Here is a 24,683-nt window from a genome sequence, read left to right on the forward strand (position 1 = left end):
GGGGCTGCCCCGGCCCGTGCTCACAGGGACACGGCCCGGAGGAGCCGCGGCCCGCCGGCTGGCTCTGCCCGTGCTCCCGGGGACACGGCCCGGAGGAGCCGCGACCCGCCGGCTGGCTCTGCCCGTGCTCCCGGGGACACGGCCCGGAGGAGCCGCGGCCCGCCGGCTGGCTCTGCCCGTGCTCCCGGGGACACGGCCCGGAGGAGCCGCGACCCGCCGGCTGGCTCTGCCCGTGCTCCCGGGGACACGGCCCGGAGGAGCCGCGGCCCGCCGGCTGGCTCTGCCCGTGCTCCCGGGGACACGGCCCGGAGGAGCCGCGACCCGCCGGCTGGCTCTGCCCGTGCTCCCGGGGACACGGCCCGGAGGAGCCGCGGCCCGCCGGTTCCAGGGCTGTCCCGGCCCATGGTCACAGGGACACGGCCCGGCCGGAACCACAGCCCGCCGGCCTCGGGCTGGCCCGGCCCGAGCTCCGAGGGACGCAGCCTTGCACCCTCACGGCCTCCCCGCCCCTCCGCTCGCAGCCGCCGTGGCGGGCGACAGGATTGCAACACGGGCTTTGCACTCGGTTGAATAGGCCAGGTCTTTTTAGAACAGCTGCATAATATTTTCTTTTCCAACACGAAGGCCGGCTCGTTCCCCGCCAACAATGGGCAAGGGACAGGCGCAAAGGAAGCACTTACTGCTCAGAGTTTCAGGTTAGTTTATTTTTAGTACCTGTTCTTTGGTACAGGTATTAGCTGGAAAATACAAGTATTTTCTCAATGAAAAGTCGAACTATTTAAAAGAGCTGTACAGCTTTACAGCACACAAAAGCCTTGCTAACAGAATCTGCTACTGCATCAGTGCAAATGCTACCAGCAAAACTCCAGCAATACATATGTTCATCAGTATCTTAATTTTATTGTAATTCATCTTTCCCCATGTAATTCGTTGTATTTGAAAAGACTTCAAGGATGGCTGAAGTCTTCCTCGTGTGAAAACATTCAGTGCTTGCCAAAGAAAGCAAGCTAAACATTCTTGCAGGTCTGATGCCATTATAAGCACAATTCTAAAGATGCACCCATGTTACAGCTCAAGTAACTTACTCATTCAGTAAAAAGCACCAGTCACTAAAATCTGTATTATATTACTGTCACCATCTTGCAAAGGACTACTGAAGTTAAAAGCTAGCACTAAAAAAACTTAAAAAAATACAAATCTCTTACTGTGACTCTTTAAAGATTTGTACAGAACATGTAAATAAGAAAACACTTTGTTAAAATTAAGTCATTCTGCAGTTCATTCAGCGCAGCCAGGTAGTATTCAGTTGTGTCTGGTTTTTTATGCTTGTGTCCATTTTCAAAACTTCTCGAATTGCCATGGTAGCATAAGTGGATGGGGGAAGGGAGAACTCCATCTTTAGTGCCCTGAATTTGCCATCTATCAGCAGGTAAAAGAGACAAAAAGCAAGAATAAGTGGTTAAGGTCATATATAATGCTTATTCTTGATGCCATCTAAACTGAGCTAACAGCTTCCACAACCAACTTCCCCAGCCCATAAAACAAAACAACCACCACCATCACACTCCTGTTTATAATCCACAGTGAAAAATTTATTGCAACAATTTTTTAACATTTTCTCTCAGGACAAAGTGGTGGTTTCAGAGTTTTCTTCTTCTAAAAACAAACATTTGTTCTTTCAGACTCAATTCCTAGCCTGTCTTCACTTTTCTGGAAAGCAGTGTCAAAACACCTTGTGACCAGAGTTAAGTATTTCAGTCATCTGTATTCAGCACCAATAATACAAGTTCAGTATATAGACAACTCGTGACTTAATTGCACCTTTGTTAGTTGCAGACAATTTCTGTAAAGCATTTACTTGATTTTACAGATGCCTGTAAGAAAATGTAACAGTCAACACAGATGCTGGAGGACTGGCTTGCACCCTTGAGAAATTAGGGTCCTTCTTTAGATGCCTGGCCTTAGATGTCCTTGTTACCTGCTTAACAGTCAATAGTTGAAAATGAAATAGTTGAAATGAAAGCTCTTCCTTAAAGGAGCTTTAAATATGCAGCAATTGAAAGCAACAGCCAGATCAAACTTCTATTTAACAAATCAGCAGAAAAATCAACTTACCTGTAGGGAGAACTGGTAATGGTTTTCCTTCCAGTTTATCCAGATCCGTAGTAAATAATGGGATTTTAGGATCATCATATGCAACAACTTCCCTTTATAATATACATAAAATTTATTATTATTTTAAATTATTTAGGTTAACACATTTTATATAAATATGTATTATTATAATACTATTTTGTTATTATTATTGCAATTTGGCATTTACAACTGAAATTGAATTAGGCAAAATAATGGGTAGAACTTTATGTAGAAGACTTGCCCTGGCTTTATAAAGATTATTAAAAAAGAATTGTAAGTTAGTGAGAAGTTTCTTTGCATAATTCATCTGTTTGCCCTTGTGGCTGTCAGAATTTCCAACTATACAAGAAGTATAGTTCATGAAATTAAGGGAAGAATGGTGTCAACTCCAAGAGTAGCTAGCAGGAGTGAAGCCTTTCAATAGTCACCCAAACTTTGAAAGGGCTAAGACACATTCCATGGTTTCTGCCATTCATTTAACAGAAATCCCATATGTAACCATGAGGCTGAAAAACTAACTGGGAAGTAGACAAGCTTAATATTAATTAGTGCTGATGTTTCAATATATAAATATTTCTATTTCTGTGCTCCCTCCTAAACCCTCTATATTTAATTCTATGCATCACTGATCTTGTCTTTCTGCACATTTGTACAGTTCCCTGTTTAAAAGGTTGCCATATGAAAACTAGGTTGTATCTCTAACAACAGTGATTTAGTAGGGTTAAGTGATACAAATTTTTCTGACTGACAGGTAATTGGAGACCAACTTTCTCATAGCAAGACTACAAAAAAAACGCTGTTTTGAGTATTATCTATCATTTTATCAACATAAGTAATTACCTATGAAGTGTTCAGGCAAGCCCTTGCAAGAAGTGAACTACTAGATAAGATGTCTTGATACTCCTCCACCACAGAACAAGAGAACCAAGGAAGAAATAAGGGTACAGTTCCACTTCAGCTGCATTAAAAACATGAGAGAAGTGCAGAGAGATTCCTTTCTACCTATGTTTCAGTCCGTGTGGATGTCCCATGGAGCAGTCTCATCTTGTTTTGTACTTAAACTCTATGCTGTCAACTCAAGTGTAATTTCCTTTATGCTCCTACTCACCAATTGACATTCTGAGGCCGAATGATAATCTTTCTGTATGCTCCAGAAAGTGAGTAATCTCTGATTTTATGCCTCATGTTGTTGATATCAAGGTTGTCAGCTACCAGCATCTCCTTGTAGGCCTCACCAACTGCAAGAAAGGAAAATATTAAATAGGAGAGAATGTAGTGTGGCAAATTTAAACTGTTTTCATGGATTGTTCCCTTCCCTTACATTTAGTAGTTTTCAGCATAGATGGGATAAATGCTACACAGAAGTTTAAAATTACTGCAGATCTTATTACCTGTTTACTTCTACACCCTGATTAGTAGAGGTAGTAACAAAGAATGCATCAAATCAAATTTCAGCTGAAAACAAAATTTACAAAATACTTTATTGATATTTAAATGCCATCTCATATATGCTTTCCCATTTTCTAGACTTCACAGGACTAATCTCAGGTACATGGGAAAAAAAATAAAGGGCCAGACTACCCATTACTCTCTCATTAAAAAGCAGCAGAGAGAAATCAGTCGACAATTTGACAGTACAAGAACAGTTCAATCCAATATTGGGGAAAACGTGCAGGGAACTCATGATTGACCTCATCTATAACACAGAACAGGTGAAACCCAGGGCCAGCTACAAAGAGGGACTATAGCAGCATTGTCCAGGCACACAGAAATGGTGTTAGGAAAGCCAGAGCTCAGCTACAGCTGAAAGCAGCAAATGACATCAAGACCAGGAGGAGTTCAGCTGCAACATGAGGACTGAAAGACTACAAGGAAAGCAATGGCCTGGTGCTAAACAGGGCAGCTGGTCTAGTGACAGACAGCAGGCTGATGGTCTCAGTGCCTCTTTTGCCTCAGCCTTGACCAGCAAAGTGCCCCAGGCAACTTCTCCTCTTAGAGTCAAGGTTAGGAAAGAGGGACTACCAGCAGTGGGAGAAGATACAGGCTGAGAGAGCTGGCTCACATCATGGTGATGTTTTTCTCTATCATCTCAGAGATTGTGCACATCTAGGGATGTCCCAGACAATTGTGGAAAACCAAGTGCTGCACCCAACTCCAGAAAGAGCAGGAATGATAATTAGGGAATTACAGACTAGTCAGGCTCACTCTGGTCCCAGGGAAAAATAATGGAGTTAATCTTCCTTGGGCACACAATGAGTGTGGTTTTAATATGGGGGAGAAAAAGCAACACTACTGTCTTCTATGATGAAATTACTACCCCTATGGATTAGGAGAGAGCAGGGACTGTTGCCTGCCTTTAGCAAGGCTGTCAATGCATTCCCACAGCATCTTTGTGTCCCAGGTTAGAACATTACAGTGGGTGGACTGCTAAGTGGGTAACAGCTGTCTGGCTCAGCATCTCAAAGTACTACTTATTACAGCTCTACCTAAAAGCAAAGTTTCTCAAGGAACTGAGATGTGTCCTGTGAAGTAGTGGAGAAGAGCTGGAATTCACCCCAACCAATCTGTGGGCTAAACCAAGCTGGGGTGGCTTCAGTACATGCAAGGAGAGGACTGCCATTCAGAGGGACTGAGGCACAACAGAGGAATGGGCCAAGAGGAACCTCATGAAATTCATCAAGGACAAAATCCTGTACCTGATTAAATCCTTGCAGTGGTACAGGTTAGTGAGAAACTCTGCTCTGCAGTCATCTGGGATTCCCAGTGGGAAGGAGACTGAGCAGAGCACCCTGGCAGCAACAAAAGGCTGACATTAATGTTTTAGAGATCTGAAGTAATGTACTGCTTTAGAAATCACCAAGGTTGAGTAGATCCAATCTTCCTTTTAAGAACAATCTTAAAGAAGACTTATGTTTTCAGAGTAAGTACTTCAGTTAACAGTAAGACTTACTTTTATGCTTTGGATAAATAACATCAAATCCAGGCAATGGCATCACTACATCATGGATAGTGTAGTTATCAACATCTCCTTCTTCAATGTGAACAGCTGTGGCTAAAGTCAGGACAGAAAAATGAAGTTACCAGTATAGATGATGCCTGTGACAGTTAACTTCAGCTAAATTTAAAATAAAGCCTTTGATTGAAATAAGCTTACTCCGAGAAAGATAACTACCATGTTTTATCTCCACTTAACAGACAACATTTCTAAGAAAAGAACTAACAGCCTCCAAGGCTGTCACAGTTGCTGGCAGAATCACAGCCTGGTTTCCAGTGACTTAAAACTACATGAAGGAAGGACTGCTAGAGGAACAGCTCCTTCCATGCACCAGGCATACATAAAGAAAGTTTCAACTGAGTGGAGCAATCAAAAACTTTTGAAGTTAAAATTTCATAATGTCCTTCCACAGTCCTTCACAGCTCAACTAGGTTTGAGGTCATTTTTAAGAATAATCAGTCCTCCAGAGTCTCTCTTCCCTATCCAGTTATTGGAAAAAACAGGTTAACAAACAGCTCATGGAAGTATAATACCTAACTTCCAATTCCTTGCACAATTTGCCGAAAACAGGCCAATGGATTCAGCTATCACTGGGCCAAAACTGGTGAGAAAAAAGAAACTATGTAAGCAGTATCAGACAAACACTGACACAACACAAACTACATGCCTTGTTTTCCTAGGAATCTGAACTATACAGCATCACTGGCTTTGTCTGATTTTACCTCCTTTAAGTATGAGATCTCCTGGTACAGCTCTAAGCCCGTATTCTTCTATTCTCTTGCTCACCATATTATTCCACACATAACTCTGGTAGCTATGAATATACATTAAACGATTATTTCTTGGTATCTAGAGGTAAAGAAAAAAAAAATTAAACACTAGGTAGATATATTTTTTGGTTTTTCTGACAATCATAACCAAAAAGGTGCATATTTGAAATGTTACCTCATCCAGCAAAAAGACATACACAATTTCTTGGTGTACATATTTGATTTTTGTTCTTTTTTTAAGAAAAGGATATGTGAAGAAATAATGCTTTTGCACATTTGAAATCTGCACAAAAAAGAACTGTGCTTAAATATAAAAAAAACCACAACACTTTTAACTCTACAGGTCAAACATTCAGGTTAAACACTGAATTCATATTCAACCTCCTGAAATGTTAAGTAAACTCTGCAGCTGTGAAAGCACTGTGTTATTCTAATTATCTTCTTCATAAACAAGAAATTATCCCCCAGATCCTACAATGGGCCCTGTAGTTTGCTAGTGATGAGGTATTTTCTCCAAACACTTGATCTTGATTACAGCACTTGAAAATGACAAGTGGATCCATCACCTCCATATCAGGCTGATTCATTCGCCCACCATCAGTTTTGATTTATACTTTTAAAGCAACAGGAAAACACCAACTGAACATTTGCACAATTCTCAGATCTGTATTATACATAGCTACTAAGTATAACTGTATTGCTGCCCACATACCAGAGAGACTATTGTATAAATTGGAAAGCTCATTATGCATACATTAATTAGAGATGTCATCAGTTACTCCACAGCAGTACTTCCAGCAAAAAGGAAGGATAAATGTAAAGATTTTTAAACTTGACTTTCAACTCATCAAGCATCAATGAGTCTATTTTAAATTCATCCTGATACCATCAAAAGAATGTTTATTCAAGTAAATACTGCCCAGCTTTTACACTCACTATGCCAAATGCAGAGATTATGTTCTTCATTCCATACTTTAAGAGTCCACGTAGAAGCTGTCCTTCCACGCACCTTTTTACAGGTAGTTTCTTGAGGGCTGCTGCTGGATCTTTAGTCTTTGCCCATTCTTCTCTGCATTTGACTAAGTATCCCTTTTCAGCTAGAACAAGGATGTAAAATAAAAACATTTTAACTATACACCAAAAAAAGCATCCATCTCACCTTTTTTTAAAACAGTTGAAAAATTAAAGTTTCAGTCATGGTAATTAGAGACGAACAGAATCATAGAACACTTGAGGTCACATGGAGCAAACACCAAGTATTCAGGTCCCTTTTTAGCCCCACTGCAAGAAACTGCACAGCAAGGAAAGTGAGCAGAAAGGGAGAGTCTGAAGATTGCTTCTCCACTGCTAAACTGCTCAAGCTTTTCCTAAACATATGCCTATTGGAGAAGAGGCAGAAACACAGGATGTATCATTTTTCAGTTCTCACCTCCTGGTCGTGGTTTTAATATCAAATCCATTACTTCATTCCAGTTGTTCTGTAGAATAGCTCTAGGATTCAAACAGGAAAGTGTATTAAGAACTGACTAAATCTATTTTAAAGGGATTTAGCCAACTTACCAAAAAAATATGTATTAGTGTTTAGACTTATGCAATATTAAAAGTAGTGCTATTATGCAAGATAACTGCTGAAGCAAGTTCAGAAACAAGATCTTTCTTGAATCTAAATTTAAAACTGGTACAGGCAATATGTTAGAAAAATGTTCCCAAAAATACATTAAGTTACATGGTGATAAGAGTAAAATTTAAAAAAAAAAGAAGGGGGGGAGGATGAAAGCAATACATACCTGCCAATTTGATAAGTAGGAACAGCTGTGGTTCCAAATCTTTGCATTCCATAGTAATTAATGAATCCAATTTCCCTGAGTGAATGCATTGCTTGCTCTATCTGCTCATCAGTTCCTGTTATGTTTCTAGCATTGAAAAAAAAAAAAAGTTATAGACAGATTAACAGTTTATGCTATTTTGAGATGCCCATTATATTAAAGCTCAACATCAATATTACATAGCATGCATCAAATTGAACAGTCTCCTGCCAACAGGACTTATTTTTTGTAACACAAGTTGCACTGATATGGATTATCTATTTAAAGAAAAAAACTCTAACAGAACCATCTAAATACCTACTAACATACTACCTGAGAACAACAGTGAAATGGTTCCCCTGCAGTTCTCCCAGTTTCAGTGGATGGTTCTTGTAACTGAAATTTCCTAATTTGAAGTTCATCAAACATTTATTCAAATGAGCAAGTCTTTGTGCAGTGATTCTAAAAAGAAATAGACAACAGTGACCAACCTATGCTTAGAAAAGCAGATAAATACAGAAATGCTGCCATTACAAAATGAAAAACAGTGAGTCCAGTTTCCCCAATTTTCTACTGTTGCCTTTTCAAAATACTTTAATGAAAGAGCTAAAGGAAGATAATACATAATTCTTAAGGATACTCATACAAAAGAAAATGTATACTGTGACAGACTGTTAGCACTCTCTTTTCACATCTATATTAAAACACATACTCCAGAAAAATTATATTGCAGTATTGATGTATACTGTACCCCACAAGCTGAACTCTGCATTCATTGAGTAACTACTTCATGAATACATACACCCCAGTCAGCACAGTTATAAATACAGAGTTAAGTAAAATTAGCTACTGTGTATGCCTAGTGCAGATGAAGGAACATGGAATCCAATGTGTCACTGATTTCTGCCATTTTCATTGCTAGTATTTTTGGAAGCATACCCTGTTCTTTGCATCACCAAGCTGCTCTTGGACATTTCTGCTAAATTTTTATCAGGATAGTGAAGTTTATGAACCAGCATGGCCAGCATACTCAGCTTAGAGCAGGCTGGCAACTGGCAATGTCCCCTCTCCTGTGCAGGAGGGTCAGGGGCTGTGGCACCACAGAACAGACACCACACAACACTTACAGCACTCTGGAGCTCTTGGATACAACACTGAATTTGATCATGTTAAAAAGTAAATGGAACAGCAGCTGAGATGGCTAAACCCACAACTGGTTAACTATTACCACTTTGCAAAGCTGCCTTGCAGCAACACGAATCTGGGGCTTCTCACAATTGACAAATCAGTATTTCCTTTATATGTGCTAACACACACACATACAGAACATTGGGAGGAAATATACAAACAGTTCAGTGGTGGATGCCCTCCTTTTAAAAAGGATTTGATCAAACCTCTGGCTTTCAAGCTGTGAAGTCCTCACTCAAGGAGTTTGGTTTTCAGAAAGTTGTGAAAAGTAGTGCAGGCGGGATATTCCAGCCAGCTAAAATGATATTGGAATACATGACTGGGAGACATCTGTCATTCTCAGCTATGGATCTAGCACTAACCTAAAGTGCCCAGAAACCATATAATTATCTTAGACTATGACTAAGTAAATTTTATTTTCTCTTAGAAGGTGACTTAAGGGAGTAGGTTAAGGCAGGAAAAACTCCTCATCATTTTTTTGCCCCTTCTGGCTATTCATAGATGAGCAAGGGCAGTGTTAGCCTTCTCTGGCACTGTTCAGAGAGTAGACTGGGAAAGAAAATAGGGTTCTAGCTGTAGAAAGGGGGAAACAAAAGCCAGGAAGAAAGCGGGACATGATTTTCACCATGTCATTCTGTTTTTCTGCTGTTGCGTGAGATCCAAGCAGCCTAAGAGCAGGCAGGCAATCTGTCCCACTGCCTCGGCCAAGTACACGTAACCAGCCCGTGACTCAGAGCACCACTGACTGAAAATATCAGCAGTAATCACAGAATACAAAAGGATTGTGGCATCCTCCACCTGTGCTTTACAAGGTCAGGACCTGTACCTGCCATTTGTGCCACTGAGTCCTTTAGGTATTTATCCAGGCTACCACAGCAGAAGTGCAAATACTCCAGACTGTACTTTTACTCACCTGAGAACAGCGATCTCTTGAACTGTTATAGCCCTTTTATCTTTAGTTCCCATGTAGGAAAATATGTTTGGCTTCACTCTTAAAAGCAACAGTAAAAGATATTATGTATATTAAAATAGCAAGAGATCAAACATAATTTTAAGCATAATTGCCTAGAATTATTAATCTTATAAATTAAAAACAGAAAAATATACCTACATTCCTCAGAACTGGGTTACAATTTGATATGTGTGTGACATTTTCTAATCTCACCCATGAGTACATAAAACACAAGGAAACTTCTGTTTTAATTATATGTAGACAACTTTTAACACAACAGTGCTTGCAAAACATGAACTTTGAAGTACTTCTTTATATGCATTAACTGGATAAAGAAATGAACAGCCACCACCAACTTCACTAAGAAAAAAAAATCATGTCCACTTCTTCCTTAAACTTCAAACCTATCTGTTTGAAGACCATACCTGCACATTATGAGAGAGTATGAGAAGTTAATTTAAAATTTAAACTCCTCTCCCTGAGAGGAAAACTTCCTTTTCTTTTCACTTTGTACTTTACAGTTTGTGTTAGATGGAGTATTTCCAGTTATTCCAGTTAAGGGCTCCAGGGGGTAGCAGGATTGCCAATACATACAGTCTTACATCTAACTATGCCCTTGCCATTCTGTTCTCAATACCAATACCAAGTAGTTCACTGGTTAAGATCTAGATTACAATTTTTTTTTTTTGGACAAGAAGGGCAAAGGGAAAAGTGGGGAAGTTTCCTTATGAGTAGATCACTGAACTGACCCAATTTTAAAACTGTTCTTCCTCTGCAATTCACTGTGCTCATGTCACGCTTTGGCAAATCTTTTTGTTTCTGCACTTGATGGGGTGAAAGGAACTAAGTCTGTGTTGCCATGGAGAAATTAATACATGGAACAACAGTTTATCAACTGTAACTGCTTAGGAACTGATCAGCATATTATCACAACAATATCTGACAGGTTCATAACATACTTGCATATATTCACACACTGGGGAAAAAATGGCTTTTAATTCATGTTACGTACATTGAGGCTTTCAGCTGCCAAGCCTTTCTCAGATCAGCCAATGTAAATTGTGGACTTTTTCCATTGAAGCAGTAGAGTAGTCTTTAAAATTTCTTAGGCTCATTTTGTTCCATTCTCACCTCCTCACAAAACTTCGATATTTTAAATTTGATATTTTAAAGTAACTTTTCATTTTAAGCTGTCTACAAATTAGAGAACAGCAATCACTTGTGTTGCTCTTACATAATTATGAAGCACAACGTTTACAGCAACAAGAAACATGGAGGGAGAGGGCTGCATGCCAGCCAGGATGGCAGAAACAACGGCCTTACCTTAAAAATTTGGACAGAACATTGATGGCATCCATAGTGTCCTTGTTCTCCTTGTACAGTACAAAATGGCAGTAGCTTCCCCTAGATTTTGGCCAAGAGTGCTTTCTTGGATCTTTAAAAGCAAAAAGGTTAAAGTGTCACTTTTTAAAAAAATAAATATTTTTTGCCATTACAGCTACATTTACTTTAAAAATGCAAGATTCAATTTCTGCTAATTTCCATCTGCTTTAAAAAAATGAGAAGGAAAGAGTTAATTACTGACAGCAAAAGCTGTAAAGCACATTGAAAAGACCTCCCCTTCCACTGGACTGTAAACTTCTCTTTAATCAGTTCTGTCACCTAGAAAATCCTGAATGAAATAGTGACAGATCCTTTATCATGAAATTATCTGAAAATATAGCCTAGTCATTTAATTGCTGTATCACCTGATTAAATTTCTCAAAAACATTATCATTATACTGACTTGGCGCAATAGAAGCTACACCACGTTTCTTCTAGCTCCTTCTATAATTAATAGTTGAGAACCACTGGAGTTCTGTTTGTGGGAAGACTACCATTATTATTTATAGTACAGACATACAGACATATTCTTTATTTCTGTAGTATTTTTTCTATGTGTCAAACAAAAGAATGAATCATATCACTACAAAACCCTACGAAATTATGCTCAAAAATTGCTTAAAGATGGTTCTTTTTTAAAATCCAATGGGACCAAGAAATCTGGTACAAAAGAGACATGAACATACAATCCATGGCAGGTATGGTGCCATGCTTAGAAAAGGCCAGAGGTTGAAATAACTTCAGATCCCACAGATTAACAACTGATTTACAATTCTGTGCTACTATTTGACATTTTCTGTAGAAGGAAGGAAACTGTCAATGATTTGTTAAGGTCTTCTTTGCACATTAAAAACCACCACAGATAACACTTTCTGTTTCCAATAATCCACTGTCGATGGCATTAATGGGAAGGCAGACTGATTCTACAGAGGTTTAGCAACCAACTGTGAGGTTTCTTCAATTCTGAGGTTAATCAATTCCTTGTTATTTAAGAAGAAAATTAAGAATTTGCTTTGTTTTAAATAAGAAGTCCCTTATCTCCTGCTGGCGACTAAGCAGACATATCTGGTTTTATAAAAAAAAGCCCTAAGCATCTTTCATAACAGGAAAAGCTAACTGAAAAAGCCAGCCTTATTTCAATATACAAACACCAATGCAGGAAGGAAGTTCTTGGGAAATACTGCTCTTTTTTTCACACTGGTTTTACAAAGTCCAGATACCCCACACAGATAGTAAGTATGTTAAATTCTTGCTTGTTTTTGAGAAGCTGCCATTCATGCACACACTTCTGCAAAGACAATTTTGGATGCTACAGTATAAAACACTATATGTACAGGTTTTAGTCACCTAGAATTATTGCATCACTTGCCTTGCACCATCAGTTTCTAAGCACAGCCCCCCTCCCACAGAGTTTCACTGGACCTGAACTGAAGACCTCATGCTCCTGCTGGTCTCCCCTTCTGAGCCAGCACTACTCCAACTCAGCCAATGAAACACTGCATTCAGCTGGAAGAGCAAAGTTCTCCACTAAGATCTCAGCAATTAGAAGAGAAGAGAATAAGACAGAGCTCAATTCACAAAGGAGAACCCTCTCCAACTGGAACCATTCTTTATGTTTAAGTATTACATCTTGCACATGGGCATTTCAACACACATCAAGAAGTGAGCCCGAATGTGATCTACACTAAAAGAATTCTGTAGGTACCACACAGACCAATGGGCTCCTCATGCTTTGGGCACCACAGCCATGACCCTATCCAAAGGAGGCTGCAGCCACAGTCCTGATACTCAACCATTCCTCACCCAATACTGCAAAGCATTCAACTGGGTAGATGGAGCAATGGGACAATTTGCAGTCCTTATTGCTGTGTTTCAGAGTCATGCTACATTTCTGACAATAAAATTGTATTTCCAAACTTTTTGCTGAAACTCGAAGCTTGGAAGCTCTTTTATAATAGCAGGGTGTGTGATAAATGCTTTTAAAGTTCTATAAAGACAGATAGTAGTGCCTGAAATAGGGGCTGAAGGGCAAAGGCTTCACTAACTGAAAACCATGGAAAATTTACTATAGTTGTCAACATGAACTGAAAAAATAGATAATTCATATCACTTATTACTAGCAGACTTTCTCTGGACCAAATGAATACTGCCTATACTGCACTACAAAAAAGAGGCAGAATAAGCCTAAATCTTGGCTGTTTCAGGGTATTTAAAGTAATACTTATGTGTAGGGATTTTTAAGAAATTGTTACAAGTTTGGCCAGCCCTGTTGCTATTTAGGAGGTCATAATGGTTGGCATTTCATTTTTGTTAGTATGAAATGTCAACATCTCTTACCTGTTGCAGTTCTGACCTCTGTCCCAATGCAGAGCATAAAGAGTACAAAAGAGTAGCATTTAATTTTTAGACTGTCAAAGGGTTTTTAGAGGTGAACATGCAGGTTTATGGTTATGGGATTGTTTATGCTTCAGGGAGCATCCAACAGCTAGGTGGTGGATGACAGCAATTTAGACAATTATGGAATGGAATCGTGCAGAGGCAAACAGTGAACATATGGAAAGCTTCAATTGGAGATGCAACAAACTTAATTTGTGGACAATGATGGAACAACAGTTTACTGACAATTCAGTAATTTTAAGTATTTGGAGGATAAACTGACTATAGAAACAAAGCAGCATCTGATTTTCAATTTTAGGAAGCATGTTTGGTAATGTTTTATGTTATCAACAAAGTAATCAGGTATCTCAGCTAATAATCCAATAATCTACACTTCTGAAATGTTTCTTGCCTGGGGAGCCCATTCATGGCTAAGACATGTTTGTGCCTATATAAACAAGAAAGATATACATAATCTTGACTAAAAAGAACTTCAATCTTACATCCATAAGCATTTGCACACACTCACAGAAACTGACACCTCCACCAACAAATGCACAGGTGCCTGCAGCATCACAGCTAGGGAATCCAAGTTTAAATAGATGATGCTTCTCTACATCACAAGATGGTGCTCCACATAATGTTTTAATCCTAGAGACACACCACTAAATTCTTTTCAGCATATTTCAAATACTTAAATTTTTTATATATTATCCCTTAAATCAGCTTAACAACATCCACTTGATTGTAAGAGTGGTTAAAGAATAGAAGCAGCAGAAGGAAAAGGTGGAGGAAAAACCATTACAAACGAGCAGAACAAAACTGGCTGAGGAGAATTCTGTGCTGGTAGGTATACATACTCCATGCATAAAGCATGCAAACATACACATTTTCTAAACATGACTAAATAAGACACAAACACATTATAATTGGACCAATAAAAATACAACATTCCCATATTTGCTTATAACAAGCCTTAAACAAACAACTAAATAAAAGGGAAGGTTACTTTATTCCCCATTTTAAATGACTATTTCTTTATCGTTCTTCCATCTCCTTTGTCTTTAAAATGAAAGGTTAGGTTTACATACCATCATTTGTAGTAAGTTGAAATGACAGAGGAATACAACAAGTTAAACCAAACCTTACTATCTTTACTTAAATGTGCACCGTTCTGTAGGTAGATAATCCTCTAACCTTACAGTAGCAACAAATTTTTAGTAACATTAAAAGATGTAAAACATGTCAATTTATTCCCAGTATCCAAAATAGTATTTTGCTAGATTAAAGTGGATAACATTTAATTTCAAAAATCCTTCATGACTTTGACTATTTCGAAAGATTAACTGATCTATAAAGAATAAAGATCATTTTCTGCAAATATCATTAGCCTTGGAAGCAGAAGTAATGATCATGGTAAGCTATGTTTATATGAAACTATAACTCTGAGAAAACAAAAAGATGTTTGTCTTTCTTGAAGTCATTGAGAATTTTGTCATTGGTATTCAAGAGAGTCAAGATTACATCATTTATCAATCTAATGTACATTTTCCAACTACAGCCTCTTACATCCACAACACACACTTACACACACAGTTAAGATCATGAAAGTTAAATTCAAAAAATACTGAAAATAAACCCTCTGTTTTGCCTATTCCTACTGAAGTAGAAGATAATGTTCTCTCTTCTAATATGGTTGTATTGGATGAATTATTTGGAAAGAAAAACAAGTAGAAATTTAAATTTAAAGCATTTCTTGTGGTCCTAATCATTTTAGATGCATAGCATCAGCTGAAACGAAGGAAAAATGAAGTAAGACTACATTAGGAAGCACACTCACTTGAAGTACTTACTAACTATTCTTACTTTGGGGATAATTTTAGCATTTCCTTTACCCATCTGCTGTGATACTGAAACTCACTTGCCAATGCTTTTTTCCCAGCAGCATGATAAGCAATAATGTATTTCTTTCCATCTCTATCTTCTGTTTTAGTCTCTAGTCCTGGAAACAAGGACTTCACAGCCTGATGGATGATGGTTCTTTTTTCTTTGGTGTCCTCAATTACCTGTTTTAATGCACATACATGCAGAAACCAAATAAATTAATACAAAAGGGGAGGATGCCTTAAAAGAAAAAAAAATTAGCTAGATAAGATTATTTAGTGTGTGAATGCTTATTTAAAACTACCAGGTGTAATCCTACTCATCTCCGTGTCCCAAATTTAGCTCAATAGTTACTCTTTCAATATGTAGAATATTTGAATGTTTAAAAATATCAACGCTTTAATGTAATTTTCTTATCTTTCTTGTTACAGAAAAGCATATTTATCTTCTTTTTTATTAAATCACTAAACACTGACCTTGAAAGTAGTGTTCCATCAGGATAGATGTTTTATGTAAACCTTCTTATTCTTTAAAACAATATACTAGACAGGAAACCAAAACACTGCAAGGTAATTTTAACACCACAGGAATTAAAACCTATATTTAAGTTCCTGTGTACAGTCTCACCAAAATCAAAGTAACAACTCACACATGCATGAAATTAAGAACATCTGTAAGACTTCAGAGAATTAAACCCTAAACTGGACTCAGTTTGGTGTTATCTGTCACATCACATTCAAATTGCTCTTATACCTTACACACATTAGAAAGGATGCACCTTCTACTCCCTCCCTCCCTCAGCCTCTTTCTGCTCCATCCCAAACTTGATATCATTCCATAATTTTAAACTTGATATCATTTCATAATTTTACCTCTATGGCAACACTAGTTTCCTTATTCTTAAAAAGCTGGAGTTCCTCTAAACGCTGCTTGTCTTCGTCTGACAAAACTGTAAATGTTTCTTCTGATGGGTCCTAATACATATTTGGGGAGAAAAAACAAACATCCAATAACTCTCACAGAGTAACTTCCAGTCTTTCAATGTTCTTGCTTAAGGAACATTAAGAAGCATAGTCATTACCAAATCTATCTCAGAATTTACCTCATCATCCACTGGAACAGAAAAGTCATCTAAATGGCTCACACGTCCATCTTTGCCTATTTCATGGACAACAAAGTCTGAGTATCTGATAGAAAGAAACATGCATTACATTTGTAATAAAAATCCCACATCGCATAAAGTCCTTTCCTAAAAAGCTATTAGCAGAATTCACTGAAGAATTCTGAATTTGTGTAAATCAATTCATGTAAAACAAACTTAACAGCCATGAGAAAGCTGTACCTATTCCCACTCCCCAGAAGGATACCACAGGAACACACAGGCAAATGCAGCAGACTTCTTTGCAGATCACCAAACACCTGCTGTAATTTCTCCAAGTCATTCTCTCACTAGTTTGAAGAGATCAGTAATGCTTATCCTCAATCCCAGTCATTACTGGCAATTAAGACTCTACTGCATTGCCACAATGTCCAATGCATTAACTACTGCATTATCTCTGTCACTTGAAATAACCTGCAAAATAAAGAGCATTTTAGCCACTCTACAGAAGGCAGAACAAATTCAGCCTTGTTCATATATTCAGTTGTACAGAGCATCATTCAAATAAAGCTACTCTGCATACTTTATGACAGCAAAAAAGAATTTGACATTTTCAATCCAGTCACTCGTGTCTAATGATAAAAACAGCCCAACTATAACAGAGCACAGTCAGTTTGTGCTGCAACTCTTAAATTATTTTTAAGCAGCATTTGCTAGCAAAGTGGAAAAAAAAAGAGAATAATTCTTATTCTATCAATGCTGAAAGATGAATAAAACTTCACCATGGGAAGCTTTCTACTGTACCTCACCCAAGCCCCCTTTTGCCATCCCTCTGTGCAGATACACAACATATTGGTAGAATTCTTTCCTGAAGAATGTCCTCTCCTGTATTATCTGCAGCTGTCTAGACATGCTAGTGATGGCTCCATAAAAATGCCAAGAGTGAATTAATAATAGGTGTTAAAAACTAGAATCCAAAAAAAAACCTATAAACCCACGAATTTTTTGCCACATGGCTACCTTTGGCCAACCAAAATTGGCAGATTTCCCAGAAGAAGATTCAGCACAGACTATGTTTCCCAGAGAAGGATTACACTAGCTGCTTAATGCTGCACATAAAGATTAAATCCATACATATGTATACATCATTTTATTTAAAATTATGTATGAAGCCAGTATTTAAACACAGCAACTTTTCAGTGTGTAAACAAAACAACCTGAACTGCTTTGCTGAGTCAGAGAAACAGTGATTCTCACTTCAGTGACCTTTTGTATTTGCATTCTGTTTTACTCAAAGCTATTCTTTAATTTTAAAAATCTAGAAGTTTCATTTTAAAAAGCTACTAAGCACCAAACATCTTAATAAATATATAATGTATATGTATAATAAATTCCATATCCTGAATTTTGAAACTCCCTTCTATGTAAATGACATTAGTGAGCAGACAATAATTTAAAGCCTAACTGAGCAGACAATAATTTAAAGCCCAACTATCCTCGTTTACAGACATTAGGACAAAAGAGTCAGAGAGAAACAAAGAACCAAAGAAAGATGGCTTTGATGCCATTTTTCAGTGCATCTCATATCAGAACTGAGAAGATGTACAAAAGGTAGGTGTACTGCATAAGGTTTTATGTTTCTGCTACTGCCAGAGAGCAAAGGAAACAGCAAGGTCAGTGTAATCATATATCTCTACTCATACACAGCTTCCTTCTTCAGAGCTCCATTTGACAGGAAAATAAATTAAAAAAACAAACAACCAAAAACCAAACACACACCAAAAAAACCCAAAAAACCCTAAACAAACACACAAAAAACAACAAAAAACCAACCCACAATCTAGAAAAGTCCTAAATTAAACCCTTTCTTAGCAGTAAATAAAGTAATGAACCTCACTTAATCCAGCTGCAATCTGTGAGTCCAAAAAGGAAAATGGAGAACTACAGCTGTGTTACACAAGGAATTAACATATGAAAGAAGACAAAGAGTTACCTCTCTTTTAAGATTCCAGAAAACCCTTTGTGAGAGCTAACAAATTTAGTTATGCCAACATCACTTTCTGTCAGTCCATGCTTCATCATGTCTGCAAAGCTCTCTGGATCTCCATCTTCATCACTATCCTCTAGTTCCTCCTCTTCCTGCTCCTCACTTTCCTCATTGGGGATTATTTCACTTTTCATGTCCTCGGGTTGTTCTGTTACAGTCTCAATACTCTGCCCAGAGTCGTTCTCTGCCTTGGACTTCTCCAAGGTCTTCTGTCTTTTAATTTCATCTGCATTGGCCACATCATCCTCAGAGCGAGGACGTTTCAAGGATACACTATTCATTTCTACAGTTTCCATGTTTAAGGCACAGGGTAGGATAGGAAGCCCTGGAAAAAAAGAAGAAAGGCTTATTTTCTGCCTGCTAAGAGCAATATCAATACATAGGCACTTCACTCCAGGACTCTGCCCCCTGTGATTTTTCAGGAAAACCATAAACTTTCTGCATTTAAGTTAAACATCAAGTAAAAATTTTGAATACCTAGAAACAATATGTTCTTGGGCAGAGAGAAGGAAGACATTGAGGGCAGCATGCATGCTGGACTACAGCAGAGCAGGACTCAGTACTACACTGACCATTTACCACCATCACCACTCCTGCCCACCCTTACCATGGCTGCCTGCAGGCCTGTGCACACGCAGGCTCTGCTGTCAGCAGCAGTTTAGTGCCTAAGAAACTGTTTGTTCCCAAGCCTTCTCTTAAACATGACTACTCTCAATTATTCCCTTTTCTATCAAGATTCCATCTTGCAAAGACTGAGAGAGAACAGCTGAGTTCCCCCAAACCTGAAATCTCATGTCTTTGTTTTCTATGTGCTTCCAACACACACAATGCTACACGGAATTCAAGGTGGCATCAATTCAGCCCAAAAGATAAGAGGGATGAGATACCAAAATCCTTGAATCAGTGAGACAAACAAAACAAGGAAATTTAACAATCTCTGGGAAGAACATGACTACTCACACTGGTGGAATAGGGCTCAGAGCTGCCGCCTTTGTGTCAGCAAAACCACTGCCTTCAGATCTGAAAAAAAGAGGAAAATAACTCTTTGAGAAGGTTTTATGGAAAAAAAAAATTATGAAAACACATATGAATGCAATCACATATGGACTCAGACAGATATGTTAATAAATACAACTGCCAAAGTATTGCCATCCTAGTGACACAACATATTATTGCCATTTAGCAAGCTACAGGAGAGAACTTTGATTTTATTTCTAAGTGTATAAAAGGGAACTGGGGTTCCTATAATTAGGCATGGACAGGACCTTTCTTCCAGCTTCACCCAATTGGCACAGGAGTGTACTGAGGACAAAGTGCAGGTTTTGGTAGCAGGAGGAGGCCATAAACTGCCCTATGTGGGCCATGGCCAGTTCAGCTGGCTCCATAAACCCACTGCCTTGCCGCCCTCCAACTCATCCAACTACCACATGGTTCCCCTGCTCCAGTTCATCTGAGAAAGGGAGAAGCAAAGGCAAAAGAAAGCACAGGAGGGGACATGTGACAAAATGCTCAAAAAGGCACAGGGAAGCATGCAGAAGGGGACAACAGCTGGAGATGCACTCCTGGAAGGAAACTCTCCACACTGGAGCAGGGACACCCCTGATGGGACAGTGGCCTGTGGAGGTGCCCACGCTGGGACATGGACACCCTTGAGGGGCCCACAGAGAGGACCCACATGGGAGTAGAAGAACTGAGCAGCAGAAACAAATCTCCATGTACCAACTCCAACCTCCTGCACTACCACTGCCTTGCCCAAGGGCCAGAGCATAACCTAAGAGCCAAGGAGGAAAGGGGAAGAAAGGAGTTTTCTCCAAGTCTGTGTTTAGGTAGTGGTCTTCTTTGTACATCACCAGCCAACTGGTAATTAAAAGTTAAGTGGTAATAAATTGAATTCCCCATGTCAAGTCAATTTTATCCACAACAACCAAGTTTCTAAATTAATAGGATTTAGCTGTTACTGAGAAATTAATCTAGGCAGGAAGCAGTATTTTAGAGCTACATACATCACCTTGTATTATTTCTCCAGCCACTAAATAGCATAATCTATCCAATTTTAAAGGGCATGTTAAAGGAAGTCCCACGACTAACTTGACAATCAGCATTTGCTGGGTTGGTAAGTAATTGATACCAGTTAGCTGTTAGCCAGGGCTGACTTCATGGCCTGGACACCTCAGTGAAGAGATTACCAGATTAGGCTAAAAAGGCAGGAACAACTGTTTTAGAAACGCCTGAAATGTTTTGCTCAAGTGAAGAACTGAAAATGAATGCTACAAAAATAAATGAACAAAAGGGAAGTAAGGAGAGACTTATAAAATTAACTGTATGTATGGTGTGAAGAGTGATAAGACACGCAAGAAAGCAGAACAATTAGCAAAACAATGTACCTTCAAGCTGAAAGCACCAATTTTAGTCTGTCTTCAAATAAAAGTTCATAAAATCCTTCTCTCAAGAGGAACAATAAATAAAAGTCATAACCAAGTGAAGCAATTCACCGCTGTTTCCAGACTCTCTTCCCATGTACCAAAATTTATAGAGGCTGGGTTATAAAGCACTGAAGTGGAAAAGGCTTTTAGATGGCTTGTATCTTCACACAGCGAACAAAATAGCACTCAGCACAGTGAAATCCTCTGAGACACCTGCCAAAGGGAGTAAGAAGAGAAATCTCGTGCTTCTTAAACAAAACTGTAATACCTAGTTTTTGAATTATACAGGCTGTTAGAAGAATTCGATGTTGGGCACAAACACTCCCAAGTTGTCACACACAGACTATTCTTCCAGCAGAACAGTGGCTCACATATTACAGAGTGCTACCCTGTGCCCAAAGGCAGCCATCGTGGGGGATAAATTCTGCAGGATAATTGCCTGAAGGAGCACGCTGAAGCGAGCGGGGCACACACTGCCTCACGTGTGCAGGCTGCTTGTGAGAGGCTCCTATTATTTTTTGACAGCTGCTCAATTGTCTCGGACCTTTTCCTAACAGGTGTTTTCATAAAAGCCAGAATCTGCATAAACATCAACTCCGCAGCAATTTCAATGTTCTAACAGAGACTGAGTTTATACTACAAATAAAACACTTGACTCGACACTTCTTGTTGAACCGCCGAGCGATTATTCCTGGCGCGGTACCAGTCAAGAAGGCACGGCGGGGGCTGCAGGGCACTGAGGAGCCGAGGTGCGAAGCCGCTTCCCCATGAGACGAGGCACGTGGGATTAAAAGGCGACCGAGAGGAGGGCGATGGTGCCGCAGCAGCGCCCCAAGGCCAAGCCTAGCGCGGAGGGCGCAGGCGGGGAGGGCAGCGGCGCTCGGAGCCCGCGGGCCGGGCCGGGCCGGGCCGGGCCGAGCTGCCGCCACAGCGCTGCGGGCGCCGGGCCGGGCCGGAAGAGCCGCTGCGAGCGCCGAGGCTGCCGGGGCAGGGCGGGAGGACGCGCCGGGGCCGGGGCAGGCGGGGCACGGGGGCGAGGCAGGAGGAAGGGCTCCGCCGCGGGGTCCCGGCAACACGCGGCGCAACACGGGAGCGGCAGGGGATGGCCCGGCGCCAGCGGGGGCGAAGTTCCCCGAAGCGGAGCCCCCCGGCCCCGCCGCGGAGCCCTGCGCGGCTGCCGGGGAAGGGAGGGTGCGGCTCCGCCCGCCGCTAGGCAGGAGCCACCGAGGGGGAGCCACTTACCCGCACGCCGGCACGGCAGGACGGCCCGGGCGTCAGCGCGGCGGGGCGGGCGGCGGAGGCGGCGCGGAACGGGCCCGGCCCAGCCCCGCGCGGGCGGAGGCGGCCCCAGGCTGCGCCCGCCCCCGGCCGGCCCCGCCGCGCTGACGGCGGGCGGGGAGCGGAGCCGGGCCGGGAGGTGGTACCTGGCGAGGGGCTGCTCCTGCCCGCACTTCCGACACCGCCGGCCCGCTCGGGATGCCTGGGAAGAGGCTGGGGTAGGCAGGCGGGGATGTACGGAAGAACTGCAACTGTGCAGAACAAAAGTTTGATTTCCAAAAGGCGCTATAGCCAAAGCAGGGAATCGTGAACACGAGATGAGGCCTTCCTGAGCCTCCCGGCATCTGAAACACGTGGTGCTAATTGAACATTAGTCCCACGACAAGGGAATGTACCATTCAAAACCTACACTGCGCCTATGCAAATCACTTTAAAAACCAGGCCAGATCTGTGCTATCAGTCCTTTCTGATATAGTCAGAATGTCATCTTCTACCCTCTTTTCTATTTTAAGCACTGGTGCAAGGAAAGTATTTTCATTAATTTCAACACGTAGATCTGTCCTTATTCTTAAGACCCTGTGTGTCATGTCCCAATCCCAGCCTGTCTCAGACTTCCTCTGAGCCAGGCTATTAATAATTTAGTGTCTCATACTTCTTATTCTCTAGTTGTATTGTATTCACAGTCTTGGTGATGAGACAGCTGGTATATGTATATGGGTAACTTATTTTCTCATCTCTTGTACTTACCTTCTCCCTTGGAGTAGAGTAAGAAAGTAACATAATGGAGTACTTTGCTTGGAATTTAAAAAATCCCAGGTATGCATGAATTCCTCAATGACTACCTTATAAAAGACCCCATCTAGGAAAAAAAGAAGGAGCAAAGATGCAGCTCTCCTCAGGTCTGAGCAGAGATGGATCCATGGAGATTTATTTTATAAAGGCCTAGAGGATCAAATCTTTGTCTTTTCTACAGCGCTTTAGTTTACCCCCTCTCCAGCCTTCACACTTGGAACTTAACCTACCAAATACCAATAGGGATATCAGGAATGGCTTCAATGCACTTCTGAGGAGAGGTGAACAGTGGACTGGAAGCAGCAATGGAGGTTAGTGATTGACAAGGCAGATTATGGCACTTCTGACAGCTGTAGTGCCAAGGAGGAAGCCAGGGCTAGGACATCACCAACTCCAGGCTGTCTGAGTTGCAGGGGCAACACAGAGAGATCTATGTGTCCTTTGAACATTGCTGTCATTTGGCCATTGACTATGGCTTTTATGTTGGAAAGTTGTTTCTTCACTTCTCCCAGGCAAAAACATCTGGCTGGGGGAAACCTTCAGCAAGACTTCTACCATGCAGTGGTCCAACTTTTTCTGTCATGTAACTTCTTGCTTCTTCTATCTTGTGCAGGAGAGCTTCCCTAAAATACTTATTTTTCCTCCTCCGAATTCCTACATTAAGTACCTCCTTGTCTTTAAAATCCTTGTCAGTAATTAAGTAGCTTCTATCTTACAACTGTGCTTGGTATGATAATTACCCTTCTCTTAGTTTTCCCTGTTGACTACGTGTTCATCTATCATCTCCTACCATCAGCTCAGATGGAATTGGGAGTGGTGTGAAGTACCTCATACACTGAAGAACCAGCATTTTGAAGGACCTGCAGGTGCTACCAAAAGGTAAATAGATTAATAAGATCATTCCTATGTGTTTTCCAGGTCTTCTAATATATTCAGAAAAAATTATCAATACTTTTCTCAATACCAACAAGATTCTCTGACATATTAAACAATTGTGTATGACAATCTACAAATTGACATAATGCACGAGATCACCCTTCCTATGATTCAGGGGCTGGAAAGAGGGAAATGCTCTGAAGATCTGCTGCAGAGATAGAACTGATCCACCCTGGCCAGTAGAGACCATCAGTAGAGTTCACTGAAGATGGCTTGCTCAGTCACCTTCTGTTATGATCTACCCTTAACATGGTTTCCAGTGTAAGCTGGCAAAGGGCTCGCAGTCATGACCTCTTTCTCTTTCCATTAGTCGAGTGCTCCTTTTACATACAGAGTTACACTGTAAAACATAAAAAGAAAATAATAACGTGGTTTGAGCTTGATTTTTTTTCCTCTGGTTGGTTTAACAATTAAAACCCCTTCAATTATGAATGATCTAATATATCCATTGGTTGGTATCATTAAAATATTATCTTAATCTCTATTACAATGTATCAGTATATTCCCATAGAAACTTTGTTAAACATAACCTAAAGGAGGTTTGTTTTGTGGAAAAAAAAATACGAGCAAGCTCTAATAAGTTTGTGATGTCTTCCTACTCTCAGGCTCCCCAGGAGGG

The 24,683-nt window shown here is 40.3% G+C and overlaps 1 protein-coding gene across 2 annotated transcripts; it reads right to left on the reverse strand.

Moving 5' to 3' along the window:
* Positions 1–683: 683 nt before the first annotated feature.
* Positions 684–22,363, reverse strand: PUS7 (pseudouridine synthase 7). 2 transcript variants are annotated; one of them, XM_066550837.1, is made up of 19 exons: positions 22,301–22,363; positions 21,020–21,271; positions 19,596–19,655; positions 18,582–18,960; positions 16,592–16,676; positions 16,362–16,463; positions 15,527–15,671; positions 13,567–13,584; positions 11,170–11,281; positions 9,808–9,885; positions 8,040–8,168; positions 7,689–7,814; positions 7,331–7,392; positions 6,838–6,998; positions 5,854–5,980; positions 5,087–5,188; positions 3,245–3,374; positions 2,116–2,207; positions 684–1,419 (listed from the first exon to the last, which is right to left on the reverse strand). In XM_066550837.1, the coding sequence occupies exons 4-19, from the start codon at positions 18,929–18,931 to the stop codon at positions 1,283–1,285; spliced, it is 1,956 nt and encodes a 651-aa protein (XP_066406934.1). In that variant the 5' UTR covers positions 18,932–18,960; positions 19,596–19,655; positions 21,020–21,271; positions 22,301–22,363; the 3' UTR covers positions 684–1,282. The 2 variants fall into 2 exon arrangements, with proteins under 2 accessions (XP_066406934.1, XP_066406935.1); XM_066550838.1 differs by lacking the exon at positions 13,567–13,584.
* Between the last annotated feature and the right edge of the window lie 2,320 nt (positions 22,364–24,683).

Source organism: Molothrus aeneus, chromosome 5 (genome assembly GCF_037042795.1).
Source record: "Molothrus aeneus isolate 106 chromosome 5, BPBGC_Maene_1.0, whole genome shotgun sequence".
In the NCBI taxonomy this organism is placed as follows: domain Eukaryota; kingdom Metazoa; phylum Chordata; class Aves; order Passeriformes; family Icteridae; genus Molothrus; species Molothrus aeneus.